General features: G+C 35.5%; 1 protein-coding gene across 2 annotated transcripts in view; it reads left to right on the top strand.

Moving 5' to 3' along the window:
• The window catches only part of PDHX (pyruvate dehydrogenase complex component X), a 76,809-nt gene extending 65,956 nt beyond the window's left edge, over nucleotides 1-10,853 (top strand). Inside the window, exons 10-12 of one of the 2 annotated variants that reach the window (XM_063671006.1) lie at nucleotides 228-370; nucleotides 7,210-7,274; nucleotides 9,795-10,853. In XM_063671006.1, coding sequence (XP_063527076.1) covers nucleotides 228-370; nucleotides 7,210-7,274; nucleotides 9,795-9,841 — 255 coding nt within the window. In that variant the 3' untranslated portion in view covers nucleotides 9,842-10,853. The remainder of the gene's footprint in view (nucleotides 1-227; nucleotides 371-7,209; nucleotides 7,275-9,794) is intronic. The other variant, XM_054438598.2, reaches the window with a different exon arrangement.
• Nucleotides 10,854-15,681: the final 4,828 nt, after the last annotated feature.

Genomic DNA, 15,681 nt, shown 5'->3' with positions numbered 1-15,681 from the left:
TTTTATTCTTAAAGTGTATTTACTTCTTCTTTAAAATTGAGACCATTAAAAGAACTTAGCGGCCAGGCACGATGTCTCACGCCTGTAATGCCAGCACTTTGGGAGGCTGAGGTGGGTGGATCCCGAGGTCAGGAGATTGAGACCAACCTGGCCAACGTGGTGTAACCCCATCTCTACTAAAAATACGAAAATTAGCTGAGTGTGGTGGCGCGTGCCTGTAATTCCAGCTACTCGGGAGGCTGAGGAACAAGAATCACTTGAACCACCAGGAGGCAGAGGTTGCAGTGAGCCGAGATTGTGCCACCGTACTCCAGCCTGGCAACAGAATGGGACTCCATCTCAAAAAAGAAATGGACGTAATGTTCCAGAGGCAAAGTTACTTTATTTTTTCAGGATTTCTTGAAAAGCAGTTTTTGTAACTCCAATGTGTAGGAATCTTATTTCACCAAAAAATAGTACGTTAAATAGGCAAGAACACAGGCAGTAGGGCAGCTTTGACAGCCTCAGTAATTTCCAAGGGTATTTTTTGACAGAAGTATCACAAGTCTTAAAGTGATTGCATTGAAAATTTCTGATTCATTTGGGTAAGTGATTATCTTTCCATTTGCCAAGGACCTGTTGTATGTATAGTGGTAGAACAATTTGTATATTTATAAGGGAGATAAGAGGTAGAACGTAAGACTTCTTTGGGGAGCTGACAGTACATAAATGTGTAGACCTTCTTGCTCAAAAGAAATATGTGCAACTTAATCTGGTTTTAAAAGCATACCCATAAATACTGAGTTTACTTGGAATTTTAGAGGTCGATATAATTAAAGGTGAACCTACTAGAATCAGTATTTTTAGGTCTTTCTTCAGTCCTCTTTGAAAAGATTTGCAGAAGGTGTTTGAGCGATAAAAATGCAATTGTTAATTGAAAAATGAGGCTGCACATGGTGGCTCATGCCTGTAATCCCAGCACTTTGGGAGGCTGTGTCAGGCAGATCACTTGAGGTCAGTAATTTGAGACCAGCCTGGCCAACATGGTGAAACCCCATCTCTACTAAAAATACAAAAATTAGCTGGGCATGGTGGCACACACCTGTTATCTCAACTATTCGCGTGGTGGAGGCATGAGAATTGCTTGAACCTGGGAGGCAGAGGTTACAGTGAGCTGAGATCGTGCCATTGTACTCCAGCCTGGATGACAGAGCAAGACACTGTATCTCAAAAAAAAAAAAAAAAGAAAAGAAAAAAAGAAAGATAGCATTTATTTGGTCAGTTCAAAAGTCAAAGTAATAGAGATTGGTTTACTGAGATATAGTATGTTCCTTGTGTTTATTAAGGGTTTTCAGCGACAATGAGAATACTTGTGTCTGTGTTTTTGTGAAGGTTAAGTGAGATTAAGTGTTGAAACAACCTGTAAAATATAAAGTACTATTATAATGTTACGGAACTTTATTGTAGAGCTAGAATTTCCTTATTTTTATATACATTAAATTTTAAAAATTAACCATTATAGGAAGATTTCCTTGATTCTGAGCAATTTACCAAATTTACTGCTATAATACGTAACTCTTAAGTAGTTATATTAGCTTTCTCTATTCCTTGCATCCTGAAGACTCTAAGTTTAAGAGGTAAGGAGGCAGTCTCACCAGCCTGTCAGTTGGGCCTCACAGTAACGGGAAGGGCAGTCATACCGCTTTGGAGTGTAGTGGTCTCTGGTGGGCCTTGAGCATTTCCTGTAACCCCCAGCAGGGACTCAGGGTTTGCTGAGCTCTGGCTGCCCCTGTTAGCTTCTCATTCTACCTGCTTCTCTTTCCCACCCTGCTGTCTTCACTCTTGTTCTTACACTATGCCAGTCACTGGGCTAAGCGCTTCATTTAATCCTATTAACCCAGTACAGTTGGAACCTTAACTTCTCCATGAAATTGAGGAGATTGAGTTTTAGCAACTTTGATAAATTTGCCCGAGGCAATACAGCTAGAAAGCAGTGGCAATGAGGACTAGTTAACCCAGGCAGTTTGATTCTAGAGCCACTGCTTAATGAGCTTTCTATTATACCACCTCTCTCCTTGGTTTTACTGTTTACCTTTCTTTTTTCCTGTCTAACCATTCACTTCCTTACCTCCCCTTTGTCTTTTTCTCCCGCAGTTACCAAAAAGGAGGGTTTGGTTTGGTCCCCAAGTAGTACTTTCTTGTATGAAGTACTCTTGCTGAGCAGGTCTGTCATGCCAGGCCAGTGTGTCACATGGTACAGAGCATAACAACCTGATGAATATAATAACCTTTGGTTGTACTCGGAAAAAATAAGGGGACATTGAAGCACACCGAGGCCTCTCATGAGAAACAGGCACCTTGCATGGCTTATTTAGCATAATAGTTCTGTAGTTTACGAGAGAGAGAGAGAGAAAGAGAAAGAGAAAGAAAGTATATGTGTGTGTGTGTATGTGTAAGAGAGAGAGATCTGAGCTCCTGCAAAATTAGTTTTTTGTTGAAGTGGTTTATCTTGTAAGCGTGATTATTTTAAAAACTTAAATGTTGGATTGTTTAAACGGTGGCTTAAAAACTAAATATTTTAGATAGGCTCTATAGAGATACGTTCATTTAGCTGCTGTGGACGAATAGGCATTAAAAATATGTATGCACCAAGTAGAAACCCTGAGTGTGTGTGTGTGTGTGTGTGTGTGTGTGTGTGTGTGTGTGTTCTTCACGTCCAATACAGGTTTTGACTCAATTCCAAGTTAAGCAAGATTATATTGAATTCAGCTTTACTGAGCAAAAAACAGCATCTGCCTGAGTGTCCAAGTATAGTAGTGGGTCACCTTTGGTAATAAATGCGTTTTCTGTCCTGTGCTTTAATGTGGTTATATTTTACTGCATCCCCCAAAAAGGGTAGACAGTAAATGTTCTATTTATGGAATAGGGCCATTTTATACAGTTTGAGTCTTGTCAATATTTCTACATCAAGCCTTGTACTATGGCTTATTAAGAAAGTAGAATGTTTATGTATTTAAACAGATAAAATTTAGAATGATTTTAATTCCAGAGTAAAATCTGCTCCGACCAGAGAGAAAAAACTAATTCATATATGAATATAGTATTTGTAATCCTCTTGTTTAAAGACATGCAAGTTCTAGAAGTATTTGTACAGTTTAACAGTTTTAACAACTCTAACAATAATAGCAGCGGGCATACTTTGTACCAGTTTTTGCTGTAAGCCTTTTATATATATTAATCCTCTTTAAAACCACCCTATCAAGTACAAGATAATAATTTGATATGGTTGATGAAGCAACTGATGGGAAAAAAGAGAGGTTAAATAATTTGCCCCAAATCTTATTAAGTGATGTAGCCAGCATCTGAACCCAATCAGACTGTAGACTAGAGCCTCCTCCCAACCACTCAGCTTTGCTGCTTCTCACATACTAGTTACATAACTACTGTATGACTATAGAGGTCAGGTTATCAGCCTTCTGGAATCAGTAATGTTTTCTCTCAAAAAAAAAAAAAAAAAAAAAAAAACTTGAGAAGCAGCTCCTGGATTTTCAGAAATTAACAAGAAGAATAGCTAAGGACTCAACAGTTATACCAAATGCACCATAATTAGTTGATTCACCAGGTGGAAGAAAAGGAGTACAATCATTGGTTTTCTGTGTCTGTAAGACCAATCTTTTGGTTTGGAATTTGCGATATTGTAGTTCTCTCTTATCCAAGGTTTCACTTTGCATGGTTTCAGTTACCCGTGGTCAACCACAGTTGAAAATAGATGAGTACTGTACAAGATATTTTGAGAGAGACCACATTCACATGATTTTTACAGTCATAATTGTTCTGTTTTATTATTATTGTTAATCTCTTACTGTGCTTAATTTTTAAATTAAACTTTATCATAATTGTGTATGGGTAGGAAAAAATAGTACAGTCATGCATCACGGCAGGGATGCATTCTGAGAAATGCACGGTTAGGCGATTTTGTCATTGTGTGAACACCATAGAGTGTACTTAGACAAACCTGGATGGGATAGCCTGTTACACGCCTAGGCTTTGTATGGTACAAACCTGCAATACAGCCTATTACTGTACTGAAGAGTATAAGGAAATAGTGCTACAGTGGTATGTATTTGTGTGATAGGAATTTTTCAGCTCCATTGTACTCTTATGGGACCACTGTCATATATTTATGTCTTTAAGTGTCGTTATGCAGCACATGACTGTATGTATAGAGTTCAGTACTATCTGCCATTTCAGGCACCTACTGTGGGTCTTTGAGGTATCCCCTGCAGATAAGGGGGGACTACTGTATGCAACTGGGAGAAAAAAAGGGTTAAGAAAGAAGAGACCTGAGTCAAACGGGAGAGTACTCTGCCAAAGAACAGTGAAGATTCCCCAAGGAATGTGAGGTTGTGGTCTTAGCAAGTAGGCAGTGGATAAGAGAACCTGCAGCAAAGAAACCAAGGCTCTCTACCTGGTGAGGCAGGAGTAGTCTTTTTGAAAAGACTGTGGGATCATGGACAGGTTGAGCTCTGGCTTCTCACTAAGAGACATACTATCCAGTACACACTTCCCTGTGATCGTCACTTGGCTGGCTCTTTTTCATCATTGGTTTCTCAGTTCAGTTGCTAATTTCTTAGGCTTTCTGCAGCTTCCATAGCTGAAACAGTTTCCTAACACTCTTTATCTCATTACCCTGTTTTATTGTCTTCATATGGTTTATTAGTCTTTGAAATTACCTTGTTTATTTATTTGTTCACCCTTCTGTGTTCCCTACTGTCTGATGTTCACTGTCGATTGCCATTTATCTAATTCTAGAAGAGTGCTTGGGATACAGTAGTTGCTTGGTGAATTTATTTTAAAACAAATTTCAGTAAAACCTGTTTCATTGAAATTAATTTTTCAAGAGTTTGTGGCTCTCTGCAGATTCATCCATGAACCCCAGGTTAAGAACATCTGTACTACGCATTTACATCTTGACCCTCTGTAATCCCAAGGATGCCAGTGTGGGGGCTGTAGGCATACCCCAGCCAAGTTCAAGTTGGTATTCCTTGACTAAAGTAATGTAGTAACACACCTTGGATCCCATGTTATTCTTAATTCTTCATTACTTATAACAGTATTAAAAGGCAGAGGCGAAGTTTACCTTATAAGTACCCAGTAAATTTTTTTTAATGAATTAGCAAAGCATTTGATGTATTGTAGAAATATTTAGTGGTCATTTTTTATTCTTTCAGCTGGATGCTTCAGGTAACATGTACTTTGATTTTGAGTCCACATTGCCAGGAGATCCCAGTGATGATTACAAATTTATAAAACCAACGATCCTTCTTAGACTCCATAATTATTTCAGACTCTTACTAGAGTTCCTTGACAGGAATTTCCTGTTGATGTATTTAGGATCTACAGAGTTGTTGTTTTTAGTATGTGTGCTTGCAATCTAGTTATTAAAATGAATTTTTTTCATTTGTAGTAATTATGTGGTAATTCATCAGGATATGTTGAGATCATCTGCCTTTAAAAAATGCCTTTCAGAGTTCATATATGTGTCTTTTCAAATCATGTGAACAATTACATTGCTTAAGGGAGGAAAAATGCTTTTGTAGATTATTCTCTCTCCCGTTATTCCAAGAACTGTATAAGTCAAAATTCATCTCATTTTTTACTTTGAATCCAAATAGTTTTATAAATAACCACATCCAAATAGCATACACCTGTAATTGTTTCTGTTGGCAGTCAGTAACAGTAATGTGTTTTTAGATTTTTGATATTTTTAAAGACTTTCAATTTTTAAAAATTAAATAATCTGTGAATTAAAGTTATCAAATGTGATTGTAATAGTGCCTATGTTGCCTATGTAATACAAAATATTAAGTAAACTCCATATTTATTTTATCTACCCAAATGACAGTGACCTCATTTTTCTGTACCCTTCCTCTTAAGTTAATTCATTATTAATTTTTTATATATGATGACTCAACCTCTGTTCCCTTGCTTTTAAGCACTGAAAAATAAAAATTAACAGAAATGTGGTTAATTCCAAGTACAAGTGAGAGGAAAATTTAACTAATGTGTCATCTGTCTTGTCTTCTGTAAGATTTTTAGAAATCGATATGGTCAAGAGTGATATGAATCAAGTACATCCGTATATTCCTTGTGGCAGTGTAAATTGGACTAGCTCATTCAGGAAATGATTTAGCTATAGGATCAAGAACCAAAACAAGTCTATTCTCTAGGGCACTATAATTCCACTTCTGAAAATTTACCTGAAATAATTCAGAAGAAACTGTGAACCAAATTATAACACTGGGAAGTAACCAAGTAAATTAGGCAGATGCAGTCTTTAGGAACAGACATTAAAAAATCATTTCTGAAGGCTGACAATACAGAAGATACATATAATATTGAACAATTAAATATAAAATTTATTTTTTATAACCATTGTGAGATTGTGGATAAAGATGAAGCAAACTCTGAAAGATAAAAACGGAATGTTGGTTGTGGGATTGTGGGTATACTACTTTGGTTGCCATTGGATAATTTATTTAAAACACACAGATTGGCTAGGCATGGTGGTTTATACCTGTAATCCCACCACTTTGGGAGGCCGAGGTGGGTGGATCACTTGAGGTCAGGAGTTGGAGACCAGTCTGACCAACATGGTGAAACCCCGTCTCTACTAAAAATATAAAAAATTAGCTGGGCATGGTGGTGGGTACCTGAAATCTCAGCTACTCAGGAGGCTGAGGCAAGAGAATTGCTTGAACCTGGAAAATGGAGGTTGCGGTAGGCCATAATCACGCCACTGCACTCCAGCCAGGGTGACAGAGTGAGACTCCTTCTCAAAAAAAAAAAAAAAAAAAACTAAAAGACACTAGATTGATCAGAATGGATTCTTGTTAAAGTTTTATAGGCAAAATAGAAAATTTCATTGTGCATATAGGAAACTCTAAAGCATTCTGCATAGTAATTAATGGTACACAGGGTAATTCCCATATTTGAAAAATTGTTAAAGGAAGTGATTTTTCTAGAGTTTTGATTAACAGCTTTAGTTTCTTGAATTATCTGTGCTCTTGTTTGTTCTTATAATTAGAGAAAATTATTTTTATATAAGTAACATAAAATCAAATCAAGGCATATCAGAGATGAGAGTATATGATGTACAAATATTTCAAGTGACAAGATCAACTGTATAACATTTTGTTGGTTGTCCTATTCTGTTTGTATTTTTCTCAGGCTCTATCAAAGAAAGCAAGAGATGGAAAATTGTTGCCTGAAGAATACCAAGGAGGATCTTTTAGGTAAAATTTAAACTCTTAATTATCCATAGCATCAAACAGATAGATTAAGACTTATAAAGTCCCTGTCAGCCTTTCATTTATCTGAAATATTTTTTAAAATTTAAGCTAAAAATACTTTATTTAGACAATAGAATATCTGCAAATATTCTTCAGACTAGTCAGGCTTTCATATTAAAGCTAATAGGAACCTATTAGTGTTGAACTAAACGTTCGTTGGACATTGACTAACATGGAATGATAAATATGTATTCTTTAGTATCTGACCCCCCGAATATTAATGTCTGTAATATTATATTGCTATGTGAAACAACCACTTATTTATTATTGCAGCATATAATATTCTATTGTATAAATATACCAGAATTCATTTTACTGTTGATAGGCATTTGTGTTGCTTCCAGTTCACGGCTATTACAAATTATGGTGCTATGAACATTCTTATTAGTGTCTTATAGTGAATGTATGTACATTTTTTGTTGTATAGACCTAAAAGTAGAATTCCTAAGTTAGAAGCTTTAGCAGCTACTACCAAACAATTTTCCAAATGGTTATACAAATTTACACCTCCACCAACAGTCCTGAGAATTCCCGTTGCTCCACATTCTTGCCAGTGTTTAATAATGTTAGGTTTTAAATTTTAACAATTCTTGGGGTGTGTAGTGGTACTCTTTGTAGGGAAATGCAAATTAGTGATGTTGAGTACTTTTCACTCATCAGCTTTTTGGGTATCTGGTAATTCATGAGATAAAGTACCCATTGCAATCTGGTGTCCATTTAAAAAAATGATGTATAGTTCTTATTTCCGGATACACAGACCTTTGTAGGATATATGTTGTTTCAAATAGCTTTCACACTCTGTGACTTGCCTTTGGGACTCTCCCGGTGATTTTTTTAAATGAACAGAAGTTCTGAGTTGTAATGAATTCCTGTTTATCAGTATTTTTCTTTGTAGTTGGTACTGTTCGTTTTCTGTTAGGAATTTTTGCCTATCTCAGAGTCATGAAGTTACTCTTCTGTGTTATCTTCTAAAAGCATTTACGTTACTTTTCACATGTAGATCACAATTCAACTGAAATTGGGTTTTGTATATAATGTGAAGTTTAAAGTTCTCTTTTTTCCCCATGTGGATACTAAATTTACCCAGTATCATGTGTTGAATATTGATTTCTCCTTTTTCATAGCATTGAAAAGGTGATTATATATGTGTTGGTCTGGTTCTGTGCTATTTTTTTCCACTGGCCTGTTTGTCTATCCTTTGTTTACTACCACCAAGCTACAACTCTTGATAGCTGGTAATGAAGTCTTCCAATTTTGTTCACCCTCAAGATTGTCTTCTGGCTTTTCATATTTCCAAATAAATTGTAAAATTGATTTGCCATTTTTCACACACACACACACACACCCACCCGCCATTTTTCACATACACACACACACCCCTTGCTGGTATCTTGATTGGGATTGCATTAAGTCTTTTGATGATTTGAGAGCTGACATCCTTACAGTATTCAGTCTTCTAACCTGTGAATATGGTAGAAACCATTGTGTATTCAGTTATTTGATTTCTTTCAGTTATGTTTTATAATTTTCTGTGTAGAGGTCTTGTATATGTTTCATTAGATTTATTCTTTGGTATTTGTTTTTTGATACTATTATAAATGGTATTGTTTTAAATTTTTATTTTCTAATTATAGCAACTTGTATGTAGAGTCATGTGCCACTTTATGATGGGGATATGAGAAATGCATTGTTAGGCAGTTTCATCATGCAAACATCATAGAGTATACTTACGCAAACCTAAATGGTACATGCTGCTACACACCTTAGCTGTATGATATAGCCAGTTGCTCCTAGACTACAAACCTATACAGCATGTTACTCTACTGAATACCGTAAGCAGTTGTGACACAATGATGAGTATTTGGGTATCTAAACATATCTAAACATTTTTAAAATGTACAGTAAAAATGTAAAAAGTAAAACATGGTACACCTGTTTAGGGCACTTACCATGAATGGAGCTTGCAAGACTAGAAGTTGCTCTGGAAGAATCAGTGAATGAGTGAAGGCTTAGGACATCACTATACACTACTGTGGACTTTATAAACACTGTACACTTAGGCTACACTAAATTTATTTTTAAAATAAAGTAATTGCAATATGATGTTATGACAGCTATGATGCCACTAGGCAACAGAAATTCCTGAGCTCCATTATAATCTTATAAGACCACCGTTTATATGTGATCCTTCGTTATGTGGGACATGACTCGATATAAAATGGATTGTTGACCTAACTGATGACTTAACTAAATTTACTTATTAATTTTACTAGTTATCTATAGTCTTATTTTTCCTGTGTACACAATTAATTTATTTGTAAATAATGTTTCCTTTTTTCATTACTCATATATTTTTTCTTGCCTTACTACACTGCCTAGTAAAATATATAAAATATGTGCTTCACGGAAAGGGGACTTTGATTAAGGACATGCCTCCTTCAGAGCTTTTTCTTTTCCCCCTAGTATTTCCAACTTGGGGATGTTTGGCATCGACGAATTTACTGCAGTGATTAACCCTCCTCAGGCCTGCATTTTGGCGGTTGGGAGGTTCCGACCTGTGCTGAAGCTCACTGAGGATGAAGAGGGAAATGCCAAACTGCAGCAGCGCCAGCTCATAACAGTCACAATGTCAAGTGACAGTCGAGTGGTAGATGACGAACTGGCAACCAGGTTTCTTAAAAGTTTTAAAGCAAACCTAGAGAATCCTATCCGACTTGCCTAGTCCTCAAAGATAAGAAGTTGGTGTTCAGCTCAGTTGATTCAGTAGTTGTTACCAAGAAACGTATGTTATAGGAAAACAACTTGATATTTAAGTATGAAGTAGATGAAATGTTTATTTATTTAAGGTGAAAGCATTTGACCCAGGGTGTCTTCATCTTCAATTTGGGTTTAATGTTATAGAAATAAATGATGATAAACTCTAACTAATAAAGGAAAGAGAATATTTGGTTACTCAGATCCATTTTTAACCTCTGGTGCTGTATAAAGAGAATATTAAACTAAATGTAAATCAAATTATATGTTTGGCTTATTTGAGCATTTTGGAATATTTGAGAATGTATGATACATGTAAAATTAAAAAAACTATTAGAACTCTACCATAATTGTGTTGAAGGTAGAAGTGATCTTCAAAGAGATGGCCATTAACTTAGCAGTGGGACCTCACTTTTACAAGCACTGCTCTAGATATACTTGAAGAATTTAATATGTACAGAAGTTTATTCTGGATAATAAATAAATAAGGATCACACTGTATTAGGGGTTATGGCAACATTATTGAATTTTTTATGTACATAAAGCCATATGTTTAGGGTGGTTTCTATCTGTCGTGTTTTTCACTTATATAACACTGTGAACTTCTAAAGAGAGAGGATAAAAGAAGCATGAATGAAAAGAATGACATTTCAAAAAAATGGTTCAATGAAAAACTATAGCTAAAATATGTAAACCTTTCTAGGTAAACCGCTTGCCTTCATCTTGAGTTGGAATATATTTAAATAAATTGTGTTATCTCTTGCCAAACATTTTGTTAGTGTTTATTTAAAAACAAAATGTTGTTTCTTAATGCATTTCAATCAGTTTTGTATTGTGCAGTAAAATGTGAGAAAATATAAACATTTCTATTGTATTTTAAATGTTAAAACACAAAAGTTCAATAAACCTTGAAGTTGATTAGTAGTTTTTCTAGAACACCTTTAAAAGGGCTCTACAGGAGGAAAGAAGGAATTTAAAATTAGAATGACATTAGGAAAGTAACTGATAGGAAATGTAAAACTTTGGAAAGAGAATAGAAGACTTATGAAGCCAAACAGATGAGAACTATCCTTTTTATTCCACTAATATGAAATTTTCACTAATTATTATAAAGTTTAGAAGAGTTTATTTCTCTCTTTTGGCAACTCTGCTATAACTGTCAAGATAACTATAAGTTGGATGGTAATGAATGGTAATTTAATTAACTTGTCACAAAAAGGTTTATGTTAGTGTCGGCTGACATGAATCAACAGAAGAAAGACTATATAGTACAAGTTGTATGGTATGACATGATGAATTATAAACCCTAACAGAAGAGCCTTCTAAAATAATTAGCACCCTGGTGTTATTAATTGTTAAGAAAATGTTTAATCCAACTATCCAACTCAGTTTAACAAGCCATTTAAAAAAAATAGTCTTCAAAACTTTTATCATATTAACAGTTACACTGAAAATTATAACCAAATGCTATTTTCAAAATAATTTTTATGTTACATTATTTCCAAGGTCAGTTTTAATCGAAATTATTATTATTATTACTATTTTTCTTGAGATGGAATCTTGCTCTGTGGCCCAGGCTGTAGTGCAGTGGTGTGATCACAGATCACTGCAACCTCGACCTCCTAGGCTCAAGTGATCCTCTTCCCTCAGCCACCGGAGTAGCTGAGGACTAAAGGCATGCACCATCATGCCCGGGTAATTTTTCTATTTTTTTTTAGAGACAGGGTCTTGCCATGTTGCTCAGGCTGGTCTCAAACTCCTGGGCTCAAGTAGTCGACCCACCTTGGCCTCCCAAAGTGCTGGGATTACACAGGCATGAGCTACTGTGCTAGGCCGTTGTTTTTGTTGTTGTTGTTGTTTGTTTGTTTTAATTTTTATATGTGAGGAACAGAACATGATGAGGCAGCCATAAATAAGCCTGACTCAGAGTTCTGCTTTTCATGAACTGACGTACATAAGCAGTAGAGTGCATCTGTTTCCCTGTAGGTGAAATGGGCATTAATATTTACTCAGCCTGCCTTAGAGAGTTGAACTGTACAAGGGAAATAGCGGTATAAATTTAAGACGTTTTAATTCATGGACCTCATAGCCAGGCTTTTCATATAATCACCTGCCTCTCATGGTTTGACTTCTCAGCTTTTGGTACAAGTGCTTGTTCATTCTGACCAAAAATATTGTCTCTGATATTTCTATACTGATGAGGTGGTTTAGATTAAGGAAGTTTTCATTTCTAAAAAGAATTTTGTTGTAGTTTGAGATCAAAGAATAACACTGAGAAAGGAGTATGGTATACTTGGTTTGAACTGTGTGCTACACTACCAGGCCCCTTCCACGTTATACTACTAATTTATTTAAAATAGATAGATATCACACTGAGAGGATATAAAAAAAATTTCTGCGTCTTCATTTTTGTTTCTTGTTTGAACAGAGAAAATGACCAAAATATTGGGAATACTTCTAAGGAAAAGACAACACACATTCCAGTTAACACTTGGATGTGAAAATATCAATGAATATTAGAATTTATAAGTCAAACTGGCTCTGCTTCTCGCTGATTGCAATTTTTAGTTACATTCTATTTTGTGCTAAATTTAAGTCATTGGTATATGACTGGCCAGACTCCTTGGTTTTAAACATTACTGAGAACTTTATATATACTCTTAATGTGTATTTTATATAGTGTCGAATGAAACTTCTATTTTTAGATTTTTAAAAAATATTTTGCACTTTGGACTTAATTTTACACTAAATTGTATCAGCCAGCCTACGGGCATTATGCTAAATGTAAATCTAGTTCTTGGTTAAGCTTTTATTGAAAGATAGGTGGTGCTGTAAGTTAATATATTGTAGTGAAAGTGTGGGAGAAAAGTTAAATTGGCACTTAAATCTTAGTTTTCAAGGAAAACGTGTCCTACACATACTGCATTATGATGGACTTTGTCTCAGGTGAAGTGAAGAAGTGAAAGAATCAAGTGTATGGCTGGTAAGAATTAACCATTAATTTAAATGGGATGCTATTAGTGGGAAACTTTTACTGACTTTTGAAGAAGGAAGTAACAGTGCAGATTTACTTTTATCAGTCTGGCCATAATGTGCAAGTCAGTAGGTCAAAACAGGGAGAGGATAGCAGTCATCAGAAAAGAGCTGGAAGATTTTGCCATAATGAAAGCATAAGTTGATTAGGATCTGCACTAGGTCAGTGTCTTTAAAGAAGGAGGAAATGGGTAAAAGTTGGCATGTTACCATGCTATGAGGTGTCTTATGAATATATGGAGTAGATGTATTCAGTCAGATAATGCAGGAACAGTGATAGAATTTCCCATCCAAAACACTAGTCCTCCATGGCTCACATTCACCAATATGAAAAGGAATAAGATTCCAATAAGTTATGTACAGCAAATAGTGTATTTCAGTAGACATTTAAACTTTTTGTGAATGGAAAAGGCAATAGTCTTTCTATAAAATCCTTTTACTTAGTTTTATGTTACAAAAATGTGTGTGTGTCTCCATTGGTTTCAGGAGATGGGGGCAAACAGGGTTGGAGGGAGGATACGGTTTGTCTAGACTTGTAATATTGAAACACCATTTAATTGAAACTGTAAGGTTTGCAGATGTATTTTGAAAAATTATTAGCCTCTCTTAATAGCAGTCTTTTGTTTCTTTGATCATATAAATTCTATTTTCACATTTTATCTGTATCTTTGCTTTTTTTGCAACAAGTCCAAGCAGCTTTCTTCCTGGGAAAATGAATGTTTTGTAAATCTCTCAGTTTAACCTCTGTTGTATGATATATACCATTAAGGAAAACGGGTTTTCATTAAAAGTTGAGAAACTTTTAGCAAAATCATTAATTAGTCATGATTTGCTTTTTTAAATACCTAAAATGTATATTTTAAAATTTCTTAGTTTATGAAGTTGTTACTCCTATTATCTTTAAAAGATGAGCCTTTTAAAGATAAGACTCTTGTGATCAAGTGGAATAACATTGATTATATCACTTTATAAAGCATAAAGTATTATGGAAATGTAAGATGTTAAATTTAAATTTTTAATCTCATAAATTGCACTCAGTAGCTCATCAGTCTGATGGGGAATGGTATTTATCAGGAACTTATAAGATGGTACTTAATACCATAACTTAATAAGTTATTCTTCTTCCCAGTGGAACTACTGGTTGTTGTACATAACTTTGTGTCCCAAGTTTGCAAATCAAGACTATTTTAAGCCTAGTTTCAGCTTTAGAAGTTACTGCGCTCTTGGCAAAACCTTATTTCTGTGCCTCAGTATTCTTACCTATAAAATGAGGAAGCAAGGGGGAAAATTAATCACTGTACTGGTTGCTTATCTTTTTTAATTTCCTCAGTTATATGCAGGAAGTGTATGCCACTTATCAGTCATCATGGATGATGTAACATTTACCTCCTGCATAGAATCTCAGAGATTACACATACAAATTCAGAGATTATGTAAATTGGCCAAAGCTCGAAAGTACGGCAACTGGGGTTTGAACCGAGATCTGTGCAGCACCAAAGCTCACTGCATTGCAATATACACCTTCTAAGTTGTGCTGCTGCCGCTGAAAGTTCTGTATGCAAAGAGTGTTTTCCACCTATAATAACTGAAGGTCCTGAGGCCCTGTTCTTCTGTATTAAAGCTAATGTGTTTACAACCTAACCACTTTTAAAATTAATTCATATTTTCTCTGTAGTGGCTCTCTTTGTGCCTTTCTAGTGTGCAGAAAGTACTGAGGGATTTTTTGTTGTTTTTTTTCATTATGGACAGCTCTTAACCTGAAATAACTAATGTTAAGTGTCATCACTTTTACCTCTAAGTAGAAAAATAGAAGCTGATAGGGCTTAGTGCCTCTAGGTATTAAAAAAGTGACCTAGAAGCTGCTACTTTTAATAAATAGGTTGATTCTTGTTCAAGTTAAGACCAAAAGTGGTTACCATAGTTTTCATTTCCGAGGCCTCAGGCTTCTATATTGATTACTGTATCAGTCATGGTCTAATCAGTTAGGATTCAGTAGTTTATGGTGGAGAAGTTCATTGGGTCGCCAGGTTGGATCTGTTCATAGTTGTCCAGTGAAGAAGAAGCAACCATCCAGGGCACACGTAAGCCTCAGCTGGCATGCTGAGGGTCAGGGTACCACTGCGGCCTGGGGTATGTGGTGTCTGTTGAGAAGACCATGCAAAGGTATTGATAAGGCCAAGCTGGGGCTGCTATTCTGGGCAAAAGGTAGGGTCAAAGCATCACTGGATGTCCACCATTTTGAAGCTGAGAAACAGTAAATTAATAACTAGCACAAAGCCCAACCTGAGGCTGGGAAATAAAATGTAATCTTATAATTGGGAATAATACCAGATGATAGGATAGCTTAGTAAGGTATAGCAGTCTATATTAGACCTGTTTTGTGGGTAGAAATCTATCTAAGCTAGAGATATTATTTTGAAAATACTGTCACTGTTTTAAGTAAATTACCTGATTTGCTGGGTGAGACATTTACCAAAATGTAAAACAAAAGTAAAATGTTGCAATATATTATGCATTCAACAGTTGTGAATATCTGCTGTGCATAGCTAACAGCCTTTACCCT

This window comes from Pongo pygmaeus, chromosome 9 (genome assembly GCF_028885625.2).
Source record: "Pongo pygmaeus isolate AG05252 chromosome 9, NHGRI_mPonPyg2-v2.0_pri, whole genome shotgun sequence".
Classification (NCBI taxonomy): Eukaryota; Metazoa; Chordata; class Mammalia; order Primates; family Hominidae; genus Pongo; species Pongo pygmaeus.
Note: the sequence above shows the minus strand (reverse complement) of the source record. Positions and strands in the feature narration are given on the sequence as shown.